Here is a 14,502-nt window from a genome sequence, read left to right as displayed (position 1 = left end):
GGATATGAATGGCGTCTCCTGGAGTTGTGCAACGCAGCAGCCCCGTGTGAGGCACAGTCTCACTCTCCATCTTGGTACACTGGACCTGAGCTAGCCCAGCAGATGTTCCCTTGGCCAAACTGTGTCCAAGTCACATCAATTTGATTCAAAATATTATTAAAGTGTATCTATGAGCCATAGTACCAACCACAGGACAGTTATCTCTTCCCCAAAAGGAAGCATTTACTCTGCCTCTTACAGTGCAGAGTGACAGAATGGACACAGAAAAACATAGGTGGGTCAGAACAGATCTCAGTTTGAACCCAGTAGCTACTGGCTATAGGGTCTTTGGGCAAGTGATTTGACCTCTCTGCGCTCTGTCTTCTCAAATGTAAAAACGGGTCAGGCGCAGTGGCTCATGCCTATAATCCCAACACTCCGGGAGGCCAAAGTGGGAGGACTGCTTGAGGGCAGGAGTTTAAGAGCAGCCTGGCAGACAAAGCAAGACCTTGTCTTTTTTTTTTTTTTTTTTTTTTTTTTTTTTTTGAGACAGAGTCTCACTCTGTGCCCCAGGCTGAAGTGCAGTGGCGTGATCTCGGCTCACTGCAAGCTCCGCCTCCCGGGTTCACGCCATTCTCATGCCTCAGCTTCCCGAGTAACTGGGACTACAGGCGCCCGCCACCATGCCTGGCTAATTTTGTTTTTGTATTTTTAGTAGAGACGGGGTTTCACCGTGCTAGCCAGGATGGTTTTGATCTCCTGACCTCATGATCTGCCCATCTTGGGCTCCCAAAGTGCTGGGATTACAGGCATGAGCCACCGCACCCGGCCTCGTCTTTATTTTTAAAAAAGAAAAAGAAAGAAAAACGGGGAGTCGTTGGGATTCACCAAGAAAAAATAGGTGGCTGGCACGCAGTGGACTGTCAGTCACTGTCAGGTGCTTCCCTACCTGCCTTCAGGTGGCTTAATTGGCAGAGGGTGTTTAACAGAATTCAGATCTTTGAGTTGATGGAAACCTTCAATCTCTGGTCCATAATAGTTAAAAATGTAAAAGAGTCCTTAGACCAAGAAGTCTGAGAACCACTTCCCCGAGTCATTTCTAAAGCTAAATTCAGATTCACCAGGAAATCAAGTATGGTGAAAGAAAGTGAGTATACCCATTGCTCACCTGATGTATGGACTCTTAATACAGCACCAGAATCAGCCTAAAATGTACTTTCAGAGCGTTCGTGAACCACACCAATCAAAATGACAAGTGATACCCAGAGGTCACCCAAACCCAAAATAAGAATCAGCAAAATTCCCTCCATTCACCATATCATTAGTCAGTGAAAATAACTTTGCATGGCTTCCAGCCTTTCTCAGCAAACCAGACCATCTACGAAATGGGATGTCATTAATCTTTTCCAGTCCACAGAAGTGAGGGAATATTGACCTTGAGGCCTCCAAAAGTAGTATCCTATGGCTGGGCATGGTGGCTCACGTCTGTAATCCAAGCACTTTGGGAGGCCAAGGTGGGTGGATCATCTGAGGTCAGGAGTTCGAGACCAGCCTGGCCAACATGGTGAAACCTTGTCTCTACTAAAAATACAAAAATCAGCTGGGTGTGGTGGCAGGCACCTGTAATCCCAGCTACTCAGGAGGCTGAGGCAGGAGAATCGCTTGAACCCCAGAGATGGAGGTTGCAGTGAGCTGAGATTGCACCACTGTACTCCAACCTGAGTGACATAGCGAGACTCTGTCTCAAATAAATAAATAAACAGTATCCTCTTAGTACTGCTGTGGCCCATTTAAAATCCATGTCCAACTACGGGCCTAAGGCAAAGGGGATTTCTCTTTTCAGGCAAAGCAAATACTAATGCTATTTCTGTAACCACAGATCAAGAGAACAGTATGCGTAACATCTTATGCCTAAAGTTCCTTGTTTGTGTTGAGAAAAAGCCTCAGCATATACAATTATGCATAAAATAAACTTTCATAGCATGCCATCCAACTTATTTGTTATTCGATGTAAGCATGGAGAAACCTGCTTAAGTCTTTTTTTTGTTTTAAGTGGAAACAAAAAAGAACTGCACAGGGAAATGGTCCACAGTAAGGCTCTTTGCCCTTTAAGTGAAGATCCTTGGGCTCTGGAAGACAAATGACAGGTGGATTAAAGATCCGTCAATCTTTCTATGCCTGGGGAACCCTCCAACGCTGTAAGACTTGATCTTTGTATGGCTGAGGGTGGGGCTGGCTGTCCATTAAATTACCACATACTGAAATTGCCAGAGAAATGTGATGGGTTCTGACGTTTATACAGCACTTCATACTTTTAGATCCATGAGAGACTAGCATTTTTCTATCAGGATTCAAGGATGTGATTCCACTTACGATAAAAGCTGCTAGAGGTGGAAACCCCACAGCTTTTCCTACTGACTTCCTTTTGTCGGGAGCTCTGTGGCCTTCCAGAGACCACTGAGAAGGACCAGCTCCATGCACAAGAAGGTGATCAATTTTGCAAAAGACACAAATCTTAACCATTTCCAGAAACTACTAGTTATATTAGGCATGTTTTAAAAACTTAAACGAAATAAAGGCCATCCCAAACCCTGGGCTGTTGTCGGGTTATTTTGCAGCAGGGTTGTGTTCAAAATCTTCCTTTGACTCCCTGAGACTTTATCTTCTTCTTGCAGAATAAGATGGAAAGCCAATCAGTGTTTGCTGTAATGTAATACAGAATAGTGCCAATCTGGAAATAACCTAAATGTCCAACATTAAGGAAATGGCTTAATAAACTATTAATAGCAACAAAAATAATATTATGCCTCCATTATAATGAATAATTATGAAGACTGCAGAACATTGTTTTATAATAGGATAAAAGGAAGAAATACAAAAGGGTATATACATTGTAAGCACAATTATGTAAAAATTATGTGTCTGTTTCATCTGTTTTGTGGATGAAACAAAAACAGTTGTTTCAGGGGGCTAGAATTATAAATAGCTTATAAATTATTATGACATTTCTTTATTGTTACTTAGATAATGTCAACCTCAACTAAAGTATCAGCCACCATTTTAAAAAAAATTAAATGATGGTCAAAATACCATTAGTCAGTAAAAGAGGAAAGAAAACTAGACTGTACTTAACTATCTCCGGCAGGCGACTATCTGCCCAGAATCGTCCCCTCCCTCCTGCCTTTCTCTGGGGAATGCCGCTTCTCTTCTTAAAGTCCCTGTCCCACTTCTTCAGGGATGGGCATTTGGCCTAAACTCTGCAATCATGGCCCTCTCCTGCGATGTCTTAAACTGGAACTTCTTCCTTGGCTGAGTAGCTGGGAAATTATGACCCAGGCAGCTGGCCGTGACAAAGATCCAGCCACAGGGAGAAGATGAGGCAGCCCAGGCATGAACACGAAGAGCTGGACTTGATGCCTTTGACTCCCGTCATCCTGGGCCCCCATGCATGCCTATACCTCCACTGCCTGGTTACATTCCATATTTAAGTTAGTTTGAAGAGGCTTCAGTAGATTGCAACCAGGAGTCCCAACAACTTTGTAGCCCCGCATAATCAGTACCATGGAAAGGGCAGTAAATCCTACCTGGGGAGCTTTAGTAAGGAGAAGAGCAACTTCCGGGTTATTGTGGTAGCGGGCAGTCTCCAGCGGAGTCTGGCCTGCCTGAGGAGAGGCAGAGTAGGACAGGTGAGAAAGGGCCACGGGTCCCACGTGCACATAGCCCAGCTGGCACAGCTCTGGCCAGGAGCAGGCAGTTCCACACCCAGTCACACCCAGCACCTACGTGGCAAAACATGGCCACCTATGTGATATGGCCCTGGTCATCAGCCTCAGACCCTCCAGTGAGGGAGGTGGGTCACACTGGAGGACACGCTAAGTAAAATATATGACACCAGAGGGCAAGGGCAGACCAAGGGGGCGAGAAGTGCTTTAGGAGGCCAAGGCCTGGGCACCACCCACCAAGGAGTGCTTCCCTGCAAAGAGGGGAGGGAACGTAGCACTCAGACAGCATCCAGGGGGAATGTTTCAGTTGGGGAAACACCACAGAGGATCTGAGGCCCAGCCCAGTGATTAATCTCCCCTGAAAAACAGTGGGAAGACGCCAGAGGAGCAGATCAGGGCTGGCCAGAGAGATTCAGGAAGTTGAATATGAAAAGCAACTACGAGTTATAGCCATAATGTAGGTTCTCAGGAGATGAAGCCAAAACCCAGGAGTTGATAGCAAAAGGAAGATATTCAAGGCATCATGGAACTGCACCCCCAGTACTGGTTGTAGAGCTAACAGAAGGCAGGAGGAGAAAGAGGGGAGCTAGATACAGGAGCCAAGGAAGCTGAAGAGCCTTGTGCCAGCTTCAGCAGTCCCAGACCACACCCCTCAAAAAAACCTCCACACAGCAGCTGTTGTACCCTCCAGGCCCTGCTGAACCCTTCAGAGGGGCAGAGACCGCAGGACAGCCTCGAAGAAGAAAGCGCACCTGAGCTGGTGCCTGCTCTAGGATCTGCAGGACACACAGTGAGAGGGGGAGAGGGAAAGGGAAACAGTGAGGTCAGGCAAAGTGGAAGAGAAAGGAGTTGCTTTAGAATTTTGAAGCTGACTAAACTGAGGGCCATGTGGCCATTTTTCTGAGCATCACATGCATTTACAGCTTGGAACGCACTTTGGGTAACATCCACTCGTCAGTTTAACTGGACATCCCTGAGTTCTTTTTCATGCCAGGTTGTGTTCACTGCAGTCAGGCAGCTAAAAGCAGGCCCCAAGGCTTGTCAACTCCTGGGGCTGCTCAGAGCAGGGGTACCCTTCAAGTCCACCCCAACGGCCCTGGGGGCTGTGGTTCCAGCAGAGATCCCCCGTCTTCCACAGTGCGCTGGGCCTGGGGGTCTGCAGGGGTTTAGTACACATCCCATTCTGGAAAGGGGTGGGAACCACTTTAGAAAGCAATGTTGCAACTCAACTTACATTGTTAACAATGGTCGTATCTGCTCCGGCTTCCAGTAAGATTTTGGCCACCTTCTTGTGATTTAGGGCAGCAGCAACGTGAAGTGCTGTGTCTCCAGCCTGGAATTGATTAGAAGGTCTGCTAAACCTCATCTGCTCATGGCCTACAGCCCCCAGCTTTTCATTACCTGGCCTAGGTGTGGCTCTTCAAAGTCAAACTGAGATTTGCCTGAGACTGAAATGGGGCCCTTTGTTAAAGCGTTATGAGGCTCTACTTAAAGAGGTCTTGGAACTAAGTGACCTCGGCACCAATATCACCTTTCTTTCTGAGTGAGGATACCTGAAATCACGCAGCAGGATTAAACGCAGGGGCAAAGTAATGCTGGCCTGGGTTGTTGAGAATGGTGGGACCTGAAGCCTCACGAGGACAGGAGGACAGGCAGGAGGCCTGGGGCAGGCAGGCTAGTCATTCCACTTTTTGGCTCTGTTCTTTTACCCAGGGAGGTCAGAGGTCAGAAAACTGCTTGGTGTCTGAGTGCTGGATTGAGCAGGAGAAGCCGTGAAGATGGCTACTTCTGCAAGCACCGGAGAGGTGACAGGCCAGCCTGCAGCTACAGCGGGTAGATCTGAAGGGGCCACTGGGACTCAATCCATCTGCAGGCTCAGGATATGCTTTGTGCGGGTGGAAACACCAAGAACCAGTGTTCACTCAAGACCAACTGTTTTCTACATCTTACAGATAGCCTATAAATAAATGTTCATATTATCTTTATACAAGAAATATGCTTTCACAAAATCAACTATGAAAGGAGGATAAAGACAACTGCAGCTTAGTGGGCCAATTCCAAATGCAAATGCTGTCATTTTCCAAACACAATCATATAAATAAACCAGACAAATATAGGAGAAGTGAAACAATTCATTCTTTCTCCTATCAGGTGATCAGGCAAAGCGCCTGATACTTTTTTCCTGGGTAGCATGAACATTCAGCCATCTTTGTGAGGGGTGGGAAAATTTTTATTTCATTTCTGAGTCACTTAGCTATGTGTATTGAAGGGAAGCTCTGCACAGTGCTTTCCCCTTGGCTGAATATTGGAATAAGCTTCAGAGCTTTAAAAAATGATGATGCCTGGGTCCCACTCTCAGAGATGCTGAATTCATTGGTCTGCCATGTGGGCTGGGCAGGGGGACTTTTTAAAGCTCTCAAGTGCCGTGACACGCTGCCAAGGTTGAAAGGCACTGGTTGGTGGGGGCTATGCAGGGGTCACCTGATGATCTAGCACCCCACTGGGGAGGCTGTGCTACTTGATTAGGTCAGTGGCTGTATACTCAGACAGAGAGCTTTTTAAAAACACCATTGCCTGGACCTCACCCCCAGAGGTTCTGACTCTTTCAACTGGGGTGGGATCCAGGAATAGTATTCTTAATTCCCCTGTTGATTCTCATATGCAGCCAGGGTCAGAAACCACCATTCCATGGTATTTTTAATCTACACCACAATCTAATTTTTTTTTGTTGTTGTTAAGATTTATGCACTCCAACAAAGAAAAGCGAAACAATGTACCACATAGGTGTCAATAAATACCAAGACAATCTAATTTTCAAATCCAATGACTGCTGGAAATTGTGCACATTTCTAAGGAAGACGGTAATATTCACAGCTTTATTTCAAAACCCCATTGCATGGCACTCTCTACAGATTATATGCCCAATTTTATGGGAATGAAAGACTATCAGCTCAAGTGTAAGTAAGTGGCAGTGCAAGGAACAGAACTTAGGGAGTTATAAGACTTCTAATTCCTATGCTTGCTTGGTGGGGTTTTTTTTTGTTTTTTGTTTTTTTTCCTTTAAAGAGACGGGGTCTCATTCTGTTGCCCAGACTGGTGTGCAGTGGCAAGATCATGGCTCACCACAGCTTCAAACTCCTAGGCTCAAACAATCCACCTGCCTCAGCCTCCTGAGTAGCTGGAACTACAGGCACATGCCACTCTGCCCAATTTTTAAATTTAATTAACTTATTATTTATTTATTTTGAGATGTAGTCTTGCTCTGTTGCCCAGGTTGTAGTACAGTAGCATGATCTCGGCTCACTGCAACCTCTGCCTCCTGGGTTCAGGCAATTCTCCTGCCCCAGCTTCCTGAGTAGCTGAGATTGCAGGTGCACGCCACCACGCCTGGCTAATTTTTGTATTTTTGGTAGAGACAGGGTTTCACCATGTTGGCCAGGCCGGTCTTGAACTCCTGAACTTGAAGTGATCCGCCCACCTTAGTCTCCCAAAGTGCTGGAATTACAGGCATGAGCCACCACGGCCGGCCAAATTTTTAAAAAAATTTTTTGTAGAGACAGGGTCTCGCTATGTTGCCCGGGCTGGTCTTGAACTCCTAACCTCAAGTGATCCTCCTGCCTTGGCTTCCCAAAGTACTGGGATGTGAGCCACTGCACCCGGCCTCCCTTGCTTCTTTACTAAATCACATTCTTCCTCGTGGGTTTTCTTTTTAAAATCACATTTAAAAAACAAAGCCTGCCCCAGGATCTCCAGAAAATGTTCCATATGCAAATGTGGTGATACGCACAGGAATTATAAGGGCACACTTTCTCTAGGAGGCCAGATAAGCCAGGGCCACTAGAACTCAGTGTGACACCCATGCAAAGCCCACTGCTGGCTGAGTCCCAGGTAGGTGACATGGCAGCACTTCCCAGCAGCCTCTGCTCCCGTTTGCACTAACACACCTGTCCGGTAGCCTTGTGGGAAGGGTGCTGGCAGCCATGAAGAGGATACATGCACTGACCTGGTTCTTTTCATGGACAGAACAGAAAGCAGTGAGGAGGAGCCTAATGATGGACAAGTGATTATAGCGCGCAGCAACGTGCAAACAGGTGTCTCCTGCCTGCGGACAAAAATCAAACTCTAAGCACAATCTGAGCAGTTACAAAACAAATAGAGAAAAGTAGAAAGAAAATGTTATTTAAAAGCTAGCAGACTATCATATACTCTTTAGGGAATCATAAGCAGCTCTTTTAACATAGATGCTCCACCCCAAGGCTCGCCATTCTTTGCTGCTGTGGGCAGCCCTGCTCCCTTTCTGCCTGTGCAGAACAACCACGTGGTCACAGAATCACTGCTTCCACGTTTATGAAACTAGACGTCTGCTCCCCATGAGACCTTTCCAAGAGCTAAGGCAGGCTCTGCTTACCTGTGCTTGAGGAGGATCCAGGGACCCTAGCCTCCCTACAACCCAAAAGGTCAGTAGTATACTGACTTAAGACCAACAGCATTGCTTTGGAAATGAGCCCTTCCCAGCATAGATCCCTCATGGATGAAAGGACAGGGCAGCAGGGGGGTTGTCAAATCTTAAGATTACACATACCCCCTGAAGTTCAAGGAGTATCCCACTTCAGTTGGACCCCAATATCCTATATGGAGCTATGTAGTAGGGGAGCTCATAAGGAAGCAATCACTGGGAGCAAAAAAAGGGTATGAAGAAAAACTCAGGGGCAGGATGCTCAGTAAGCACAACAGGCAGAACCCTGTTCCCAGAAAGACAATAAAGAACTGGAGACAAAAAGCTGCCTGCAGTGTTTTCTTGCCATTTCCATTCTAGCTCTGTCTGGAGAACACTGGCCACTCGGCATACTTTTCTCCCCTGCATTAAGACGGAACCAAGCTCAAAGCTGAGGTTCAGAGCATTAGATGAGTCTACCCCAAACAGGGAGACCCTCACCTGAGGACACTTTAGAAAGAAGCCTCAGATTTATTTATTTATTTAGCCAACGTGGCTAAGGCAGGGGATTTATAAAGGAAATACAGCTTCTTTGTGAAGAAGCGATACCCATGTGACCTTTCCGGTCAGCTCATCCCGAGGACGCCTCAGTCATCAGTAGGACCTGCTCACTATAGATGCTGGGCATGGGGCATCAGAGGACCTCCCCTGTAAATGGCACCAGCTCATATTTGCTGATAATAGTACAACACTCAAGACTCTATGTGGGTAGAGACTTTCTTAAAACATTAACTGGTTTCCTAGTCTGTAATTGGCCAGACACGTACTGTAAGAAATGATAAACCAAAGATGAGGCATGAAGGGAAAATGATGGGAGAAAAGCAGTATTTCCAAGTCTTTTGATTCTTCTTCTCACGTGCCTGAATGATCCCTTAGAAAATTGCCAAAAAAAGAACACTTTAGAGATAGTCCCCAAATACTTTTTACATTTTAATTTCTAGATGTTAAGGTTCAAGTATGCTCATGAAGTTATTTTCTGAAGTGACACAAGAAAGAGAGAACGTGAGAATCTGGTTTTGTTCACCCACATTATTTTTGAGGTCAGCGCGGGACCCGGCCAGCAGGAGGACGCGTGTGCTCTGGGAGTGGCTGTTCTGGCAGGCCAGGTGCAGAGCTGTGTTCCCCGCCTTGGAGAGAGGCAGAGAGAGGGAGGACATATTAGCAACATGCTTCCGCACAGACTTGCATGCCTTGCAGAGGGGCAGTACTTACTCGGGGGAAAAGGCAACGCTCACATTCTCTGCCTCTTGCCCGATGGTTTCAGTGGGGATGCTTCAGAGGTAAGAACATTTAATTTGGAGTCTGAACAGGCAGAAGAGTCCTATTTGTCATAAAACCTTGGTTCCAAGTCCTGGCTCTGCAACTTATTAACTAAAAGCCAGCCTTTTCAAATGCTCAAATTCCTTACCTGGGAAATGGAGCATGACCCCCACATCGTAAAACTATGGGGATTGACTCAGAGTGTCTAGGAAGGTGTTTTCTTAACACACAATGCTGGACACATGCACAGTACTCAATTCCTATCAGATGACTTCCTGCCCCACATGGGCAATAGCTGTGGTTACAATCCCTGCCAATGGTGGGCTAAAAAAAGTAAAACTAGCCACTTCCTGGAAGGGCAGGCTAATGCAACTGAGATTTAACTTGTTAGCCTTTTTCAAGTCACCCATTCTTGTATTTTTCTTGAAACATCAAAATTTTAACTATGGACACCAGGCCCTGCCTTTCAGGCAGTACAGTTGCATCTATCACTTAGGACACAGATTGAGACCCTCTTGCTTTTTGGGTCCTTCTTGTTTTTGAGAACCTCAAGAAACCACATCACAATGACAACCAAGGGTCAGAATAAGGTCCATAGCAATACTGCAGGAAAAAATTGCAGGACATGAACAGAACTTTTGAGTCTATGGGAGTAGGGCATGTGAGGCCGCTGATAACCCCTAGAAAAGTAACAAGAAAACAAGGCCGTGTGATAGGTGACATTGTGTCATCCAAGAGCCTGCAAGCACTCAGGAGGTTAAACACAGAAGCTCCGCGTTGGTTCTGCTGAGCTCAAGTGCTGGGTCAGGCTTGCAGGTGCGTGGGCTCAGAGCATTACACTGCCTGTTCATTGCTTCTCTCTCACCTAGTTCACACCCTTCTGGATCTCACAGTCCTGGCTGCCGATACTCCAGTATATCAGATTCCTGATCTTTTAAAAAGAGAAATGAGTTAAAAAAAAAAAAATAGAGGAATACTGGATGCAGCCAGTTTACTTATCCCCCTTCTCTTCACCTTAGCTCCAACCAGCCCTGGTGGACCTTTTGTCTTACTTTTACCTCCAGGCACAGGGAGGATTACAGGCCTGAGGTTCTAGCAGGCTCGCTGGTTCTCAACCCTTGGGTGCACATTAGAATCACCTGGGGAAGCTTTCAAACCAGCCCTGTGCACAGCCACAACCGTTCTAGGGACTCTGATTTACGTGGCCTTGGGGATGGGTATCCAGCATCCCTATTTTAGTACTGAAAGTCTCACATTCCAGGAAACCCTTTAGCCCAGGGCAAACTGGGACAGTCCATCACCCCAGGCCTGGTCTTCAGGTTTTTTTTTTTTTTTTAAGTTTTGTTTTTTTTCCTTTTTCGTTTGTTTATAGTTCCCCAGGAGGGTCTAACGTGCAGCCAGGTGGAGAACCACTGCTAGTTTAGTTCTCAGCAACAAGGGGTCTGCCCAGGTTTTAAAAACCCTACTCTCAAGTTGTCTGCAAGTTATGGGCTTCATGGCAACCACTAAATACGTGTTGAATACATGAGTGAAATGAAAGAAATCTGATGCCTCTAGAAATAGATCATACCAAAGCTTATATTGCCAATAAGGAAATATCAATGATGTGGAAAAGCATTTGCATCAAGAAAATTAAAAACCATAGGTTTGGATAAACAAATTGTGGTAGATCCACACAATGGAATACTCCTCAGCAATAAAGAGGCGTGAACCATTCCTCCATGTAACGACATGGAGGAATCTCAAAAACATTATGCTAAGTTTAAGAAGCCACACACAGAAGGCCGCATACTGTATGATTCCATTTACATGACCTTTATGAACAAGCAAGAGATCCGTGGTTGCCCGGGGCTGGGAGAGGGTGACTGGGGGCCTGCCACCAGAGGGCGTAAAGGAACTTTAAGGGGCAATGGAAACATTCTATATCTTATGGTGGGGGTTACACAACCGTATACATTTGTCAAAACTCACAGAACAGCGTGACTTCATACCTATATCTCAAAACCTGACATTAGAAAATGTGACCTAGGGTAGATATATATGTAGCAGGCGTTTTTCCCCACCCTGAGTAGTGGGTACTGATTTCCCAGACAGGAGCTGCTATATCTGCTGAATAAGAAGGATCTTTCTACGGGCTATGGCTGGTACAAGATGTCCCTCCCTTTGAGACGCACGAGTTTCCTGACCTGTCCTTCTGAAGCCATTTTATTTACACAGAAAGAATTTGTGGGCTGGGTGCAGTGGTTCACGCCTGTAATCCATCACCTTGGGAGGCCGACGTGGGTGGATCACAAGATCAAGAGATCAAGACCATCCCGGCCAACATGGTGAAACCTCGTCTCTACTAAAAATACAAAAATTAGCTGGGCATGGTGGTGTGTGCCTGTAGTCTCAGCTACTCAGGAGGCTGAGGCAGCGTAATAGCTTGAACCCGGGAGGCAGAGGTTTCAGCAAGCCGAGATCGCACTCCAGCCTGGCAACAGAGTGAGACTCTGTCTCAAAACAAACAAACAAACAAAAAAACGTGGTGATTACAGGCCGGGTTCGGTGGCTCACTCCTGTAATCCCAGCACTTTGGGAGGCCAAGGTGAGTGGATCACCTGAGGTCAGGATTTCAAAACCAGTCTGGCCAACATGGTGAAACGCTGTCTCTACTAAAAATACAAAAATTAGCTGAGCGTGATGGCAGGTGCCTGTAATCCCAGCTACTCGGGAGGGTGAGGCAGGAGAATCGCTTGAACCCGGGAGGCGGAGGTTGCAGTGAGCCGAGATTGAGCCATTGCACTCCAGCCTGGGCAACAAGAGTGAAACTCTGTCTCAAAAAGAAAAAAAAAAAGTGATTACACACCATCAACTCCTGTTCCAGACCATATGCATTTTGAAGAAATGGGCAGCCACCCGCCTCCTGAGCAGTGAGCCAGGCACTACCGGCGATATTACCGTACGTAGCTTGCTGCTCTCAGAACTCAAGCTTTTGATCCATGAGGGAACCATGAAAAATATGAACTAGGAAACGACAGCACAAAGCTGCATGCGGTGCCAAGGGAGAGTTGCAGAAGCAGCCCAGTGGGTCTTCGGGGAGGGAGAGGGCCTGGGGCCAGGTTGGAGGTCTACAGGCAGGAATGAGAAGCAGGCCAGTGAGCCCCACTCTGAGGGCACAGGAGGTGCTCTAGGGGAAAGGAGCCAGGAGGAACTCCAGAGGTGGGCCGGCAGAGGCTTATAGACAGTGTCAGGCAGGAGCTTTATGGGAAGGTCGCTGAGCAGAAGAAGAGCAGGATGAAAGGAGGGACTAGATTTGAGCCTGCCAATCTGCTTGAGGCATCTGAAATAATCCAGGGCATGCTTAAGAATGAGCATGGAAAGAGGAACAGGTGTGAGACTTGAAGATGTCCTAAGATGTAATGAGGGACTGGAGAGGGGAGATGGATGAAAATGACGAAGGCATGGCTTGCTTAACTATGCTCTCTAATGAACCAATGGAAAAGTAGTGAGAGCCAGGAGATTTCACCGGAGGGCAAAGCCACTGAGGTGGGTTCTCTTGCTCCCACAGAGATTACGTTCACAAAGGAGTTTCAGGCTGTCATTTCTATTTCCTGCAGCATGCAAGGTCTGGAGAAGTCACTTCATTGATGGGGTATATTTCTATAGCTTGATTTGCCTGGCATTGCTGTCGAAGATCTTGTATGCAGATGTCTGTGTGTCATAAGCTAGAGATACTATGGTTTCAGATTTGACTTGGCCATGAAATTGTACATATATATAGTGTGTGTGTGTGTGTGTGTGTGTGTGTGTGTGTGTGTATTAGGGAGGGTACTTACTGCTGCCCATTGTCCCTAGGCTACTGCCACCTAGAACCCCATTCTAGCCCACCTGATTCATTATCCTACCACTATTAGCTGAAGCTACCACTCTGTGATGTGGCAGTGCACTGTGGGAAATTCTCAGGCCCCTGCTACAGACCCAATCTGGCCATCCAGGGAAAGAAAAGAGGGTAAGCCCTTTTATGACCCTTCTTACCTCAACTGCAAATATCTCCAGAGTACTGATAACGCTTTTTTATTTTTGAGATAAAATATATCTCTTGGCATGGGCACAGTGGCTCACGCCTGTAATCCCAACACTTTGGGAGGCCGAGGTGGGCAGATCACGGGGTCAGGAGTTCAAGACCAGCCTGGCCAACATGGTGAAACCCCATCTCTACTAAAAATAGAAAAATTAGCCGGGCGTGGGGGCACATGCCCAGCTACTTAGGAGGCTGAGGCAGGAGAATCGCTTGAACTCAGGAGGCAGAGGTTGCAATAAGCCGACAGTGTGCCATTGCACTCCAGCCTGGGTGACAGAGCGAGATTCTGTATCCAAAAAAAAAAAAAAAAGTCTCTTCACCCAATTGTAAAAGAAATAATGGGTTCATTTTGGAAAATTTGGGAAAGGTACAAAAATAAAAATCAATCTTAGCCTCAATTCCCAGAGATAACCACTGTTAATATTCTGATGATATTCTTCTGTGCTTAAATTTTTAAATACACAAATTTATATTAAGCACTGGGACATGTACTATATATGATCTTATATCTCTCTGTGATGTTCTTTAACAGTGGAAAGCATTATTTTCAAAACTAGGATTTTAATATTAATTATATTCCACTGTATGAATGAACCATAATTCTAAGTCTCCCTCCCCACAGTTAAAAAATATAACTACTGCTGTCATGAACATCTTTGTTGGTAAAATTTTACTGGTTTTATTGCTTATTTTTTTCTTTTCCATATTTCATTTCAATAGCAGGTTTTATTACCTTTTTAGGATAGAGTCCAAGAAAGGTAGGTACCAAGTAAAAAGGACCTTTTTTTTTTTTTTTGAGACCGGGTCTCACTCTGTCACCCAAGCTGGAGTACAGTGGCACGAACTAAGCTCACTGCAACTTCCACCTACCAGGTTCAAGCGATTCTTGTGTCTCAGCCTTCCAAGTAGCTGGGATGACGGCATGCACCACCACATCCAGCTAACTTTTTGTATTTTTAGTAGAAACAGGGTTTCACCATGTT

The 14,502-nt window shown here is 46.1% G+C and overlaps 1 protein-coding gene across 19 annotated transcripts in view; it reads right to left on the bottom strand.

The window, feature by feature from the left end:
- The window catches only part of ANKRD6 (ankyrin repeat domain 6), a 66,326-nt gene that overhangs the window by 12,246 nt on the left and 39,578 nt on the right, over positions 1-14,502 (bottom strand). For 7 of the 19 annotated variants that reach the window (XM_016955999.4, XM_063812551.1, XM_063812555.1 and 4 more), the window contains 4 exons: positions 9,225-9,323; positions 7,705-7,803; positions 4,936-5,034; positions 3,564-3,641 (listed from right to left, as the gene is read on the bottom strand). The exons of 1 other annotated variant lie outside the window; for it this stretch is intronic. In XM_016955999.4, coding sequence (XP_016811488.2) covers positions 3,564-3,641; positions 4,936-5,034; positions 7,705-7,803; positions 9,225-9,323 — 375 coding nt within the window. The remainder of the gene's footprint in view (positions 1-3,563; positions 3,642-4,935; positions 5,035-7,704; positions 7,804-9,224; positions 9,324-14,502) is intronic. 11 more of the 19 variants (XM_063812552.1, XM_063812559.1, XM_063812556.1 and 8 more) reach the window with 5 other exon arrangements.

Source organism: Pan troglodytes, chromosome 5 (assembly GCF_028858775.2).
Source record: "Pan troglodytes isolate AG18354 chromosome 5, NHGRI_mPanTro3-v2.0_pri, whole genome shotgun sequence".
Classification (NCBI taxonomy): domain Eukaryota; kingdom Metazoa; phylum Chordata; class Mammalia; order Primates; family Hominidae; genus Pan; species Pan troglodytes.
This window is presented reverse-complemented; position numbering and strand designations above follow the sequence as displayed.